Below are 16,736 nucleotides of genomic sequence, written 5' to 3' on the forward strand. Positions count from 1 at the left end.
AGAATATTCTGCAAGGAGAGATAAGAAAGCCTCCCTCAGTGATCAATGCAAAGAAATAGTGGAAAACAATAGAATGGGAAAGATTAGAGATCTCTTCAAGAAAATGAGAGATACAAAGGGGGCATTTCATGCAAAGATGGGCACAAAAAAGGACAGAAATGGTATGGACCTAAAAGAAGCAAAAGATATGAAGAGGAGGCAAGAATACACAGAAGAACTATACAAAAGAGATCTTAATGAACCATATAACCACAATGGTGTGATCACTCACCCAGAGTCAGACATCCTGGAGTGCGAAGTCAAGTGGGCCTTAGGAAGCATCACTACAAACAAAGCTAGTGGAGGTGATGGAATTCCAGCTGAGCTATTTCAAATCCTAAACGACGAGGCTGTGACAGTGCTGCACTCAGTATGCCAGCAAATTTGGAAAACTCAGTCAGCAGTGGCCACAGGACTGGAAAAGGTCAGTTTTCATTCCAATCCCAAAGAAAGGCAATGCCAAAGAATGCTCAAACTACCACACAATTGCGCTCATTTCACACGCTAGCAAAGTAATGCTCAAAATTCTCCAAGCCAGGCTTCAACAGTACATGAACCGAGAACTTCCAGATGTTCAAGCTGGATTTAGAAAAGGCAGAGGAACCAGAGATCAAATTGCCAACATCTGCTGGATCATAAAAAAAGCAAGAGGATTCTAGAAAAACATCTACTTCTGCTCATTGACTACACTAAAGCTTTGGACTATGTGGATCACAACAAACTGTGGAAAACTCTTTAAGAGATGGGAATACCAAACGACCCTACCTGCCTCCTGAGAAACCTGTATGCAGGTCAAGAAGCAGCAGTTAGAACCAGACGTGGAACAACAGACTGGTTCAAAATTGGGAAGGAGTACATCAAGGCTGTATACTGTCATCCTGCTTATTTAACTTTATATGCAGAGTACACCATGAGAAATGCTGGGCTGGATGAAGCACAACCTGGAATCAAGATTTCCAGGAGAAATATCAATAATCTCAGATATGCAGATGATACCACCCTTATGGCAGAAAGTGAAGAGGAGCTAAAGAGCCTCTTGATAAAGGTGGAAAAGGAGAGTGAAAAAGCTGGCTTACAACTCAACATTCAAAAACTAAGATCATGGCATCCAGTCCCACCACTTCATGGCAAATAGATGGGGAAACAATGGAAACAGTGACAGATTCTATTTTCTTGGGTTCCAAAATCACTGCAGATGGTGACTGCAGCCATGAAATTAAAAGACACTTGCTCCTTGGAAGAAAAGCGGTGACAAAACTAGACAGCATATTAAAAATCAGAGACATCACTTTGCCAACAAAGGTCTGTATAGTCAAAGCTATGGCTTTTCCAGTAGGCATGTATGGATGTGAGAGTTGGACCGTATAGAAGGCTGAGCACCAAAGAACTGATGCTTTTGAACTGTGGTGTTGGAGAAGACTCTTAAGAGTCCCTTGGACTGCAAAGAGATCAAACCAGTCAATTCTAAAGGAAATCAATTCTGAAAATTCATTGGAAGTACCAATGCTGAAGCTGAAGTTCCAATGCTTTGCCCACCTGATTCGAAGAGCTGAGTCATTGGAAAAGACCCTCATGCTGGGAAAGATTGAAGGCAGGAGGAGAAGGGAATGACAGAGGACGAGATGGTTGGATGGCATCACTGATTTAATGGACATGAGTTTGAGCAAGCTTTGGGAGATGGTGAAGGACAGGGAAGCCTGGTGTGCTGTAGTCCATGGGGTCGCAAAGACTGGACATGACTGAGTGACTGAAGAACAATATATACAATGGAATATTACCCAGCCATAAAAAGGAACAAAATAGTGCCATTTGCAAAGACATGGATGGATCTAGAGATTGTCATACAGAGTAAAGTAAATCAGAAAGAGAAAACCAAATATCATATAATATCGCTTATATTGGAATCTAGAAAAATGGTACAGATGAACTTATTTGCAAAGCAGAAATAGAGACACACGTGTAGAGAAAAAACATAGGGATACCAAGAGGGGAAAAGGGTGGGATGAATTTGGGTATTGGGATTGACTTATATACACTACCATGGATACAACAGACCAGTAATAAGAACCTACTGTATTGCACAAGGAATTCTACTCAGTGCCCCGTGGTGACCTAAATGGGAAGGAAATCTTAAAAAGAGGGAATATATTAATATGCATATGTATAACTGATTCACCTTGCTGTACAGCAGAAACTAACAGAACACTGTAAAGCAACTATACTCCAATAGAAATTAACTTAACAAAACAAAAGCAAAAAGACACCTACCAGAAACACTTCCATGGGAAATTCAATGGGGTACTGATTGAAGGAAATTCTGATACATTTGTTGATTCTCAGAGCAACCATAGCGGTTAGAAATAGTAAGATGCTGGTGGAATTAGCTTTAGGGAGACCTAAACAGTAGTTAATTATGTTCTGAAAGAAAACAAAATTACAGAGGCTTAGGAAAGGATGTAATAATTGCCTTAATCTAGAAAATGACACTTTCTAAATCAGTTCAAACAGCAGTCCCTGGGCAAGGTTGCTGTGCATAGAGATCTTTATGAGCATGACTAGAACAGGGAGAGCAAGTAGGTGGATATATAATTTTTTAAGTTGGAAAAGATACATTAGAAGACAATAATGTCCAACAAGAAGAGAATACACTTTCGGTGTTTCAGTGTAATGGAAAGGACCCAGGAGTTCTGTTATTAGCCTACTCTTTATCAATTTGCCCAGACCATGTGTGTTTCGCTTGACTTCTGGGCCGTTGTTGCATTCAGGGACAACTCTGCATTTTATATTCTTAAGATGTTTTAGGATACATGTCTGTTATGAGTTACATGATGGGAAGAATTATGATAGATACAGTTATCTAAAAGACCAAATTTTAACATAAATCGTGTTAGTTTAAAAGGCTGGGGGTGAAATGATTAATGGAACTGAGAACATGGTACAACTGGCACCTGCAATTAATCAAGACTGTAAATCTAGAAGAGGTGAAATTACTTCTAGGACTCTCTTGACCCAGCCGCCTATGCAAGAGTCTCTCCACTTGGGCCTACTTCTTTTTGGAGGCAAGGGGAGGAGCATCTGTTACTCTGGGTGAGGGTAGAAATTACTCACGTAGAAGAAGGCGATGGGACCAGAATTGTAACTGATCATAATTCCGAAGATGCAGGTCAACTGGGACAGCATAACGTGCAGGGCTGTGGCAGCCAGGTAAGCACTGATTGCAGCCTCCGGAATGTAAGCGACAATGAAGCCAAAACCTAACATGCCCATAGACAGCTGTGGGGGGGTTCAGATGGAAAAGAAAACCAGAGTAAGGAGGAATGTCATCAAACCAGCAATGGCAACCCATTAGGCCATCTCCAAAGGTTCCAACAAAAAAAAGTTAGCTTAGGCCCCTTTAATAATTTTCTTTTAACTTAAAAAACTGGGGGTGGGGAGAGCTGTGCTGGGTCTTTGCTGCTGTGCACAGGCTTTCTCTAGGTGTGGCGAGTGGAGGTTACTCTAGTTGCAGTGCGTGGGCTTCTCACTGCAGTGGCTTCTCTCGGTGTGGAGCACGGGCTCTGTGTGTACAGGCTTCGGCAGCTGTGGCACACAGGCCCACAGTAGTCAGGCTCAGTAGTTGTTGGTGCCCAGGTTTAGCTGCCCCATGGCATGTGGAATCTTCTTGGATCGGGGATCAAATTTGTGTCCCTTGCATCGGCAGGCGGATTATTTACCAGAGGGCCATCAGGGAAATCCCCTTTGATAACTCATTTCTCTTTCCCTAATCAACTGAAATTGATGAGCTAAAAGCAGATCCTTGGTATTGATTCAGAGGCTCCCTTACAAATGTAGGACCACACTCCTTTCTTTCTTCATGAGTATGTAAGCCAATGTTCTTACCCTAGAATCTACTGATCTTGTGGATGTGCGGTAATCAGTGACAAAGTGATCAGAAGAAGACTTGGCTTTTTTAAAGTCCTTTTCACTAAAATCTTCTTTAAAAATACTTTTTGTTTATTTATTTATTTTTGCATGTGCTGGGTCTTAGCTGCTGCGTGGGCTTTTCTCTAGCTGCAGTGCGAGGGCTTCTCACTGAGACGGCTTCTCTTGCTGCCAGTTACAGGCTCTAGAGTGCCTGGGCCTCAGCAGTTGCAGCTCCCGGGCTCTAGAGCACAGACCCAACAGTTGTGGTGCACGGGCTCAGCTGCTCTGCAGCAGGTGAGATCTTCCTGGGTCAGGGATTGAACCTATGTCTCCTGCAATGGCAGGCAGATTCTTCATCACTGAGCCACCAGGGAAGCCCCAGTGGAACCTTTGATAGCCCTCCCCATGACATGTTAACATCCCTATGAGGAATGCAGCTTTTCGCAAAGGAAAATATTAAAACAACCTGGGCTCCAGCTTAAACATTTGGGCCTTTGATGTTTATGAAGAACAATTAAACTGAATTTATGTCTTTAGGATTAAATATAAATACATGTAAAATACAGCATATGTATGTAAATGTGTTTTTTAAATGGTATGTAATATACAAGCAAAGGATTTAAAAGGATAGATGCCAAGTTATTAACAGAAGTTGCCTTTGGGGAATGGTTGATTAAAGGTTACGGGCAATATTTTGTAATTTATATACTCTTTTATTATTAGAGATTTTTGCAATATACTTGTTCATCTTTTATAATTAAAAAAAAGTGGAAAATTATGGCTAGAGGGCGAGCTCCAATCCTCTTCAGAGGGGAGGTTAAGAAAAATGACAGACCAATGAAGAAGATGGGGAAAGAAAAGCCAAGTCTTGAAACCCTCTCTTGTCACTGCTTCATATTCCGCTGCACTAGGAACTCTCAGAAAACAAACTTGGAGGAACAAATCTATTAGCTTTAAGAGCGTTTTGTTTCAAAGCTTTCAGTTAGTTGAGCACTTTGTCTCCCTTGATCTCCCGTCATTACTGCCCAGAGTGCTCCTTGACTCTAGTCAGGCCAATCTGTTTCCTGTCTTTTGTGTGATTGACTAATTTCTTCTGTGCTTATGCCCAAACCCCTCTTCCCTCTCTGCCAGCCCAGGTTTATCATCTCTTTCGAGAGCTCAATAGGACTTCCCTGGTGGTCCAGTGCTGAGAATCTGCCTGCCAATGCAGGGGACACAGGTTTGATCCCTGCTCCAGGAGAACTCCACAGCTGGACCTGTGTGCCTCAACCACTGAGCTGGCGGTCCCTGGAGCCTCTGCTCTGCAACAAGAGTAGCCACCACAATGAGAAGCCCACGCACTGCAACTAGAGTAGTCCCCCCTGCTTTGCACAATCAGAGAAAGCCTGCGGGCTGCAACGAAGACCCACTGCAGTCAATAAATAAATACAAATTGTAAAAAGAGCTCAATAACACTTCTCTCCTTCAGAAAGTGTGGTACTGAGTGCGTTTGGACAAGTTTCTTAAACTCTCCGAACTTCAGTTCCCTTGTCTATGAAATGAACAATACCCAATGTGAGTGTTTTGTATGGATCACATGACAGAATACACGTAAAACTCTTAGCTCAAATCTGAAAACAGTGGCAGACGCAAACATATGTATCACTCATTCTCTTTTTTGGAGGGGCTGCCTTGGGTCTTCCTTGCGGCGCTCAGGACCTTCCTTGTGTCATGGAGGATCTTTTGTTGAGGCGCAAGGACTCTATTTGTGGCGTGCAGGCTCAGTTGTGGCTGAGGGCTTAGTTGCTCCACGGCATGTGGGAATCTTAGTTCCTCGACCAGAGGTCCAAACCTGTGTCCCCTGCATTGCAAGATGGATTCTTAACCACTGCGCTACCAGGGAAGTCCCTATATCACTCATTCTTCATGCTATCCCTTCCTTCAACCTTGTAAATGGCAAATATCTATAATGAACCATAGAACTCTTCCTTGCCCAGCTGTGATGTGGCCTCAGAATCTGGTGTTAACATAATTTTCTAGACATCACTGTCAATCAGTCAGAACTGGTCTGTGACATGAAACCTATCTCTGTCATCCTTATTGAAAACAGGTAGAGACATTTCCCAAATTACAATGGTTCGAATAGTTTTAATTTTGACTTTACAATGGTGTAAAATCACTACACAATTGGTAAAAATGGTATTTTTAATTTTGATTTTTTTTTTCTGGGCTAGGGTGCAGCATGATGCTCTTTTGTGATGCTGGGCAGGGGCAGTGAGCCAGAGCTTCTACTGGCCACACAGACATGAGGGGAAACAACAGATACACTAAGAACTATCCTGTACTCAGACAGCCACTCTGTTTATTGCTTTCAGTACTATATTCAACAAACTACACGAGATATCCAATACTTTATTATAAAATAGGCTTTGTGTTACATGATTTTGCCCAATACAGTCTAATGTAAGTGTTCTAAGCACGTTTAAGATAAGCCAGGCTAGGCTATGATATTTGGTAAGCTAGGTTTACTAAATGTATTTTCAACTTACAGTATTCTCAAATTACCATGGGTTTATCAGTATGTAACCTCATCATAGGTCGAGGAAGTTCTGTACTAAATGTTTGGCGAATGAAGGAAAGGTTTAATAAATGGTTGTTTCCTTCCCAGACAACTCCATCCCAACTAAAAACTATTCCTTTACTTCATATTTTTTAAATTATTTTTGGACATGCCACATGGCATGCAGGATCTTAGTTTCCTGACCAGGGATCGAACCCATGCCCTCTGAGGTGGAAGCATGGATTCTTAACCACTGGACTGCCAGGGAAAGTCCCCACTTCATATTCTTTTGACCATGAACTCTTCATTTTTGTTAATACTAGTGTGCACTTTAAGATTATCTAGCTAAGAGTCGGACAAAACTGAGTGACTTCACTTTCACTTTTCACTTTCATGCATTGGAGAAGGAAATGGCAACCCACTCCAGTATTCTTGCCCAGAGAATCCCAGGGATGGGGGAGCCTGGTGGGCTGCCGTCTATGGGGTTGCAGAGACTTGGACACGACTGAAGCAACTTAGCAGCAGCAGCAGCAGTGCACAGGTTCTAGAGGCAGACAAACAGCCTGAATCCCAGTTTGGGGTCTTACTGGTTACATTATCGTCAGCAATTCACTTAACCTCTCTATACCTTTGTTTCCTTAAAATAAGTACAGAGTAATACCTACCCTCATACAGGGGGGTGTTGTGAGGACCAAATGAGGATAAGACATGCAAAGTGCTTTGAACATTGACAGCACACAGCAATAATCGTTAGATGTTATTATTTAGTTCAGACTTTTCTAAAACTTTTTATTGTAAATAATTGCAGGTTGACATGCAGTTGTAAAAAAGCAAGCAGAGATCCTGTTTTCCCCATCTTGCACAACTATACTACATGCCACAACTAGGACAGTGACATCAAATACAGACAAAATAAGAAATAATTCCGTCAGCACAAGGATCTCTCCTGTTGTCCTGTTACAGCCTCTCACCTCCCATCTCTGCCTCCAACCTCCATCCTCTGAGCTCTGCTCATCTTTAGTCCCTGGCAACAACTAATCTGTTCTCCATTTCTATAATTTTGCCACTTCAAGAATTTTACATAAATGGAATCATCAGTATGTGAACTTTCCAGTTTTTAGTTTCATTCACTTTTCCTCTTTATTATTTCCTTCCTTCTGCTTATTTTGGGTATAATTTGCTCTTATGTTTCTAGATTCTTGTGGAGGGAGCTTATATTATTAATCTGAGACTTTTTCCTCATTCTACTATATATGTTTTAGTGCTATAAATTTCCTTTTCAGCACCACTTTAGCTGTGTGCCAGAAATTTTGGTACATTTTATTTTCATTTACTTCAGTGTATTTGTTTCCCTTGAAACTTCCTCTCTGACTTATGGATTGTTTAGAAGTGTGTTGTTCAGTGTCCAGGAATTTGGAGACCTTCCTGTTAACTTTTTGTTATCGAGTTCTAGTTTGATTCCACTGTGGTCAGAGAACACACTGTTTGACTTCAATTCTTTTAAACTTATTGATGTTTGTTTTATAGCCCAGGATGTGGTCTATCTTGCTGTATGTTCCATGGGTTGTTGAAAAGAATGTGTGTTCTGCTGTTACTAGTTGGAGTGTTCTATAAATGTCTCGAGTCCTATCGGTGTTGTTGATGTTTTGAATGTTACTATATCCTTGTTGATTTTCTGTCCAGTTGTTCTATCAATTGTTGGGAAAGGAGCGGTGGAATCAAGATTGCCGGGAGAAATATCAATAACCTCAGATATGCAGATGACACCACCCTTATGGCAGAAAGTGAAGAGGAACTAAAAAGCCTCTTGATGAAAGTGAAAGTGGAGAGTGAAAAAGTTGGCTTAAAGCTCAACATTCAGAAAACGAAGATCATGGCATCCAGTCCCATCACTTCATGGGAAATAGATGGGGAAACAGTGGAAACAGTGTCAGACTTTATTTTTTTGGGCTCCAAAATCACTGCAGATGGTGATTACAGCCATGAAATTAAAAGACCCTTACTCCTTGGAAGAAAAGTTATGACCAACCTAGATAGCATATTCAAAAGCAGAGACATTACTTTGCCAACAAAGGTTCATCTAGTCAAGGCTATGGTTTTTCCTGTGGTCATGTATGGACGTGAGAGTTGGACTGTGAAGAAGGCTGAGTGCGGAAGAATTGATGCTTTTGAACGGTGGTCCTGGAGAAGACTCTTGAGAGTCCCTTGGACTGCAAGGAGATCCAACCAGTCCATTCTGAAGGAGATCAGCAGTGGGATTTCTTTGGAAGGAATGATGCTAAAGCTGAAACTCCAGTACTTTGGCCACCTCATGCAAAGAGTTGACTCATTGCAAAAGACTCTGATGCTGGGAGGGATTGGGGGCAGGAGGAGAAGGGGACGACAGAGGATGAGATGGCTGGATGGCATCACTGACTCAATGGACGTGAGTCTGAGTGAACTCCGGGAGTTGGTGATGGACAGGGAGGCCTGGTGTGCTGCGATTCATGGGGTGGCAAAGAGTCGGACACGACTGAGCAACTGAACTGAACTGATCTGTCTGTTTCTCCATTCCAGTTATATCCATTTTTGCTGCACATATTTTGGGGCTCTGTTGTTTGTTGCATACATATGTAGGTCTGCTACATCCTCTTGGAAGAGCAAGCCTTTTATCATTATGTGCTGTCCTTCTCCACCTCTGGTAATTTTCTTGGCTCTGAAGTATACTTTATCTGTTATTAATATAGTCAATCCTGCTTTCCTTTAATATTTGCATGATATATCTTTCCCTTTTTTTAATTGTCAACCTAATTATTATTTTTGTTGTTTCTTGCAGACAGCATATTTCTAAATATTTAGTTAATTTCTTTAATGTAAATGTTGATATGTTAAGGGTTAAGTCTGCCATTTTTCTGTTTGCTCTATTTTTCATCTTTTATTTTTTCTGATTTCACACATTACTTGAACTTTTTTAGAATTTCATTTTGATTTATCTGTAGCATTTTTGAGTGTATAGGTTTTGAAGTGGTTGTCCTAGGTATTACATTATATATACATAACTTATCACAGTCTACTGGTATAAACATTTTACCAGTTTAAACAAATTATAGAAAATTTACTTCCCAATATGTTTGTTTATAAAAGAATTGTTTTAAATATTTCTTCCATATGCATTTTGAACCACATCAGTGGTGTAATTTTTGCTTCAACCATTGAGCATAATTTAGAAAACTTAAGAAGACAAAGAAAACTACCATATCTATCCATGTTTTCCCTTTTCCATTGTTCTTTCTTCCTAGTCGATGTTCCAAGATGCCTTCTTTTATCATTTCCTTTCTGTTTAGAGAACTTCTTTTAGCCATTCTTTTAGGGTAGGTCTTGCTGGTGATAAATTCTCTTAGTTTTCTTCATATATCTCGATTTCTCCTTCATTCTTGAAGGCTATTTACAGAAATGCTGGGCTGGATGAAGCACAAGCTGGAATCAAGATTGCCAGGAAAAAATATCAATAACCTCAGATAGCAGATGACACCACTCTTATGGCAGAAAGCAAAGAGGAACTAAAGAACCTCTTGATGAAGGTGAAAGACAAGAGTGAAAAAGCTGGCTTAAAACTCAAAATTCAAATAAAATAAGATCATGGCATCCAGTCCCATCACTTCATGGTAAATAGATGGGCAAACAATGGAAACAGTGACAGACTTTACTTTCTTGGGCTCTAAAATCACTGCAGATGGTGACTGCAGCCATGACACTTGCTCCTTGGAAGAAAAGCTATGACAAACCTAGATAACGATTAAAAAGCAGAGACATTACTTTGCCAACAAAGGTCCATCTAGTCAAAGCTATGGTTTTTCCAGTAGGCATGTATGGATGTGAGAGTTGGACCATATAGAAGACTTCAGTGTCGAAGAATTGATGCTTTTGAACTTTGGTGTTGGAGAAGACTCTTGAGAGTGCCTAGGACTGCAAGGAAATCAAACCAGTCCATCCTAAAGGAAATCAATCCTGAATATTCATTGGAAGGACTGATGCTGAAGCTGAAGCTCCAATACCTTGGCCACCTGATGCAAAGGGCCAACTCGTTAGAAAAGACCCTGATGCTGGGAAAGATTGAAGGCAGGAGAAGGGGATGACAGACGACAAGATGGTTGGATGGCATCACTGACTCAATGGATATGAGTTTGAGCAGCTCTGGGAGGTGGTGAAGGACAGGGAAGTCTGGTGTGCTGCAGTCAGACACAACTGAACAACAACAATGATTTTTGGATTAATAGTTCTTTCAGCAAATGAAAGGATATTGTGCAATTTCCTTCTGCTCTCCATGGTTTTGGATAAGAAATCTGCTGTCATTTAAATTATTTTCTCCCTGAAGGTAAAGTGTTTCTCTCACTGCTTTCAGGATTTTTTTTCATTGTTTTTAGTTTTCAAACATAGACTATGATTTGTCTTGGTGTAGATTCCTATGGATTTATCTTGTTTTGGATTTTCCAAGGTTCTTAAAACTGTAGAAGTACATCTTTTGTCAAATTTGGGGCATTTTCAGCTTTTAGTTCTTCAAGTAATTCAGTCCCATCTTTTTTCCCCTCCCTTTCTGGGATGCTTATAAGACACAAATGTTAGAGCTTCTGTTATAGTCCCACTTGTCCCTGAGATTCCGTTAAACTTTTTCCAGTCTATTTTCTGTTGTTCAGACTGAGTAATTCCTGTTGTTCTTTCTACAAGTTCATTGATTCTTTACTCTGTCTCCTCCATTTTGCTATCGAGTTGACTCTTTGAATTTTTAATTTTGGTTAGTGTATTTTTCAGCTCTAAAATTTCTATTTGGTTCTTCTTTACATCTTCTATTTATTTTTTGAGACTTTATATTTTTTTTTACTTTGTTTCAAGCATATTCATAATTGGTTGCTGAAGCATTTTTAGGATGGCTGCTTTATAATTTATACCAGATAATTCTAACACCTCTCATCTCAATTCTGGCATCTTTTTATTGCCTTTTTTCATTAAAGTTGAAATGTTTTTGGTTCTTGATATGACAAGTTATTTTCAGTTCAGCTATTGACATTGCATGTACTATGCTATAAGATTCTGGATCTTACTGAAATGTTCTGTTTTAGCCACCTTATTTTGATAAAGTGCTGAGAGGGGAAGGTGTTACCTTGTTACTGCCTGGTCAGGTAGAAGTCCAGGTTCTCCTTTTAAAATCCACAGACACCTGAGGCAGTAGGGACTCTTCATTTTTACTGGGAGGAGATGGAAGTTCTGGCTCCCCACTAGGCCTCCACTGATACCATCCTGACTGGGAGAGACAGAAATGCCTTTATTTCTCCCTGCATGGCCTCTGCTGACACTGCTACAGAGGGGCTTGTCGTCATTAATGCTGTGTTGTGGTGAAAGAACTGACTCTTCACTATGCTTTCTCTGACATACCCCAGCAAGGAGCAGGAAGAAAGGCTCATTACTACTCAGTGGAGATGAAAGTCTCGACTCCCTATTTGGCTTTCTCTGACAACACCCCGGGTAGCTACCTCATTACAGCTGGGTGAGGGTGGAAGTCTGGCTCCCCGCTTGGCCACCACTCGCATGAGTAGGGATAACACCACAGAGTTGTTGTTCTTTTTTTTTCCCTTGGTGTTTGTCTGGAGTAGAGCAGTTATTGGGTAAATGTTTTCACAATTGCTAGTCTTTCCTAGTCCTGTGGCTATATAGAACAGACTTTTGTTGGGACTTTTTCTTTTGGTCTGCCGCATTGGCATTTTGGCTTTCTGGCTTCTTTAGCACCAAGTTTAAGATGTATGGGGCAAAAAGAAAACCCAAGGAACTCTCCACTGTGTTGTTTCTTGGGTCTGAACCAGTTTGTTGTCTTCTCTCCACCTTTCAGAGCCTTTTTATATTTGGTTTGTATATAACTTGCCAAAATTTTCAGTTGTTCTTAAGGAGAGGAATAGGGAAAAGTACATATATTCATTCTTCCTGTAAATGGAATATCTTCTCCTTTGTTATATGAAAAAAGTGATGCTCAAACAAGGAAAAAGAACATGCCAAGGCTACTTATAATTAATAGATTGCTGACTTGCTGCCTGTTATTTTGTCTTCTGCTGCAAGACTGACTTTTTAAGACATGGGTATTATATCTTAAAAAAATCTTTTTGGTCTCTATTTAAGTACCAACTTCATTTCTCTGTACTCTGTAATTATAACTTATTAATGCTTACTATGTGACAGGCTCTAGGCTGAATGCTTTACATGCATTTTCTCACTTAATCCTTACAAGAACTCTGCAATACAAATATTATTATTCCCATTTTAAACATGAAGAAACTGAGGCCTGCAAATAAGTCATACAATTGGTTAAGAGTCAGGGCTGGGGTCAGCCCACCAGGGCAGCCTGCCTTTGTAGGCTTCCAATAAGTCTTTACCTAATAAAGGATGGCTTCAGAGAAATCAGAGAAAGTTAGCTAGAGTTTGGGTTAGCTGAGAAGACAGAGAAATAAAGCTGAAATATGTGACTTTAGTTCAGTCGGTGATGCTTTAGATGGTAGACTCTCAGAAGAAATCAAAGACACTGCCCAAAATAAGGTTGGATATTTTAATAAATCATTGATATCATCATCCATTAGCTGTGTCCTGTCATTGTAGAGAAAGGATTTTACATCTGACTCTAATGCCCACTAACCAAAAATACAGTGTGTGAGCCCACGAGTGCTATTCTTGTTGAAAGAATATAAAGGAATTTTTTTTTTAAAGGAATTTTTTAAAATATGAAATCATGAGTAGACCTCTAGGCCACATTCCCTTCTCTTAGATTTTTTGTATATAGACCATTTTCAAAGTCCTTATTGAATTTGTTACAATATTTCTTCTGTTTCAGGTTTTGGTTTTTTGACCACGAGGCATGCAGGATCCTAGCTCCCTCATCAGGGATTGAACTCGCCACCTCCCACATTGGAAGGTGAAGTCCTAACTGTTGGACTACCAGGGAAGTCCTATTTGGACCCTTCTTTAGTCTTATAGTATTAGAGATTGAGGAGAATGTTGAGTATCTCATCCTAAACCAGGGGTGGTAGATTTCTGGGGAGGGAGAAGTTTTGTCACTGAGGAGTCGGTCTATCCATACGTCCCATAAGTTTTGGGAAAAAATGAAAATCACTTAAATTCCAGATATATCACAATGGGTAACAGAAGCAATTCAAGGAAAGGGTTCATGTGCAGCCCCTTTATTTATTTCTTTTTCCTTCAGGGATTCAGAGACTCAGGACCTACCTGAATAATCCCAGTCAGCAAAGTTACAGATGCCACAGAACTCAAGGATCTGTTATAGTTCTCATAGAAGGACGTGTTAGAAAAGTCAGCCTGGATGAAAGTTCCCAGTAATAAGTGGCCCCTGTTGAATGGCTGTGTCCTCAGGACATTGATTGCCAGAGCACTCACAAGGAAGAATGTACCTATGAAAGAAAACAGTTAGGCAGAGGGTGAGGTTTTAAGTCCAGGTGAACTGACAGATGTTGACAAAAGCAAAGCACTTTTCTTATCTGAAAGTGGCCACTGAGAAGTAAGAAAGAGCAGGAAAAAGCTCTCTGGTTTCACATACTGTAACCAACTCCGAAATTTTAGATCTTTTTGGCCTAGGTAACAACCTCTTTATATCAATGGGCATATGGAGTAGGAAGAAAGAAAAACTGATTGGAAATGTATATCTGGCTCAGCTACTGTACCTGTTCTTAGAAATGGTGAAAAATGTGATGGTGGAAAAAGGATCAGAAAACAAAGCTAATCAATAATAATAAGAAGAAAAACAATACCTAAACACTTAAGAAGGATGTAATAGGTGCAAAATGACATGGAGCTAAACCTGTTTCAAACAAAATTTTATTTACTTCTCATATCAACATGAATGCAAGAGGCAAAGGCAAATTTTACCTTTGAATTACCTAACAGAAGCAAAACTCTAGTAGCCCTTGTTATCAGTATTTGGAAGTGACTGTAATGCGCTCTGAGAACTTGGAGTAATTGGAATAAAATAGCTGTTTTAGTGTTTAAAATCAACAGATACTAAATTTTAGTAAAGATGTGGAATAGTGTCCTTAAAAAGGCACAGGTGCACACCACAGAATGGGATGGCAACTGGACTGAATATACAAACACATCTGAATATACAAACACATCTGGAGAAAAAAGTGTGCCAGTCAGAATGGTCAGTGTTGGTTGCCTGGTCAGTTGTTCAGTGTGGAAGCTCAGAAAAAGGTACTTGACTCATGGACATTGGTGATGCCCTTCTGAGACCGTCAGGGCATTGTGTGGTTTGATTTCTATACAGGTTCACCTAGGGGAAGTAATTGTGCTGATCATAGGACCTTCAGTTGGGTCTGATCTCTGAAACAGTCATTTCGAATTATAAATTAGTAGATGGACATTTGACTCAGGGAAGAAAAGTGCTTACCCTGCGGGTTTCAGTGTTTTGATTATTATGACAATATTTTCTCAATGTAAATTAATAATTTGATATGATTATTATAAATCAGGTTCATGGAGGATGGTTATTATGGGTTCAGCTGAAAAGTGGATCCATTCTAGGAGTTTTGGCAAAATCATTTCTAGATCTTTTCAGTCGAGGATAATCAGATCACAAAGTGTGGAAATTTCAGTAAGGAAGACGCCTCTTGTCCTTTCATTCCTTTAATAACTTATGGGCCTGTTTGTCTGGTGGGGACATTCATAATAGCATGAAAGTGTTCAGTTTCTAAAATCTGAACACTAACTCTGTGAATAGAATATCCCTGTGACTGATTCATGTCGATGTATGGCAAAAACCACCACAATATTGTAAAGTAATTAGTCTCCAATTAAAATAAATAAATTATAAAAGAAGAATATCCACCTTCTGCCTCTTTTCTTTATATGTTAAACATAGATTTAACTTCAGTTCCTTAGCAATAAGTAAATAACCGAGATGGAGACTTCATATACCTCCTGTGATTCTAGCACTGAACTCACCAATGGACATTTGATGACATGATCCAAAAATTCCATAAATTACCGAAGCACAGAAAGCTGCATAAGAGACATTGAGAGGAGGAATCAGATGCCTTGCCAGCAAACCAAGCATCAGGACTGAAAAGCAAGATAATTTAAGTAAGCAAAGGTAGCCTGGCTTTTTAAAGTCACCTGAAATAAAAACTGTAAAGAATACTTAAAATAAAAGTGACCCATGTACACAGCTGAATATGGTAACAGTAAACTTTGGCATACAGTCCTTAATTAGTACTTTTTATGATCGGCTTTGATTTCTAGCTTCTCTTCCTATTTTATCACATGTTTTTACACTTCAATTCTAAATCATAGGCTTAAACACCTTTCATGTGAATCATGGAAAGCAAACATCAAAGCAGTAGGACCTTTAATCTCAACAGCTCAGAAGCAGACCATTCTCATCCTCAGTCTAGTATAAGAAGGCCCTAGGAATCCTCCAGGGCTGGAGATAAAGCTAGACGGCAAAGCAAGAATTGTCACACTTAACTGACTTGACTCCAAGTTGGTATGTGTTGTCTTTCTTTCATATGCCAATCACTCCAGCATCTTCCTTCAGCTCCTTCTTCAGTATTTAATTTCTTTTCTAAGAAGCACCATGAGATTTTGGAAATTTTGAGGCAAGTGGACTGACCTACATGGTGTCATCCTTTGATGTCTCAAGTCCACAACTCCTGCCCTGAGCAACTCTCTTCAATTTACATCATACCAGTGTGCTCATCAGAAATCAATTATGAGTCTAGTGAGCCAAATTTATTGTCTTAAACAAGCAAGGCTTTGTTGACCCACTTCAACGATGGTCAACTCATGGCCAATCTTGTTTCATCAATGTCTTCATTCCTCTCCCATCCCATAATTATTTTGAGGCAAATCCAAAACATTAAGTCATTTCATCTGTAGATATTTTCAGTATATGTGTTTTAGAAAAAGGGCCTCTTTTAAGTACAATATCATCATCACACCTAAGAAACTAATAATGGTTCTTTACCATTATCAAACATCCAATATTCAAATTTCCCTGATTTCTCAAATATAGTTGTACTTGTAGACCACCTGTAAGATGATCTACAATGACTAATTGGTACTCATGTCCTTGAGTGAGTTTCACCCCTTAAGTGTGAAATAACTTACTTCTTTTTTTAAAATTTATTTATTTTAATGGAGGTTAATGTACTTTACAATGTTGTAGTGGTTTTTGCCATACATTGACATGAATCAGCCATGGGTATACATGTGTTCCCCATCCTGA

At 39.8% G+C, this 16,736-nt stretch overlaps 1 protein-coding gene across 1 annotated transcript in view; it reads right to left on the reverse strand.

The window, feature by feature from the left end:
- SLC26A8 (solute carrier family 26 member 8) overlaps positions 1-16,736 on the reverse strand; it is an 88,670-nt gene that overhangs the window by 47,738 nt on the left and 24,196 nt on the right. Inside the window, exons 4-7 of the mRNA XM_086371357.1 lie at positions 15,455-15,571; positions 13,724-13,905; positions 3,148-3,312; positions 2,308-2,457 (exon numbers count right to left, since the gene is read on the reverse strand). Of these exons, the coding sequence (XP_086227483.1) occupies positions 2,308-2,457; positions 3,148-3,312; positions 13,724-13,905; positions 15,455-15,571 (614 nt within the window). The remainder of the gene's footprint in view (positions 1-2,307; positions 2,458-3,147; positions 3,313-13,723; positions 13,906-15,454; positions 15,572-16,736) is intronic.

This window comes from Bos grunniens, chromosome 23 (genome assembly GCF_055505025.1).
Source record: "Bos grunniens cultivar Pamir isolate PY7600 chromosome 23, Bosgru_T2T1.0, whole genome shotgun sequence".
In the NCBI taxonomy this organism is placed as follows: domain Eukaryota; kingdom Metazoa; phylum Chordata; class Mammalia; order Artiodactyla; family Bovidae; genus Bos; species Bos grunniens.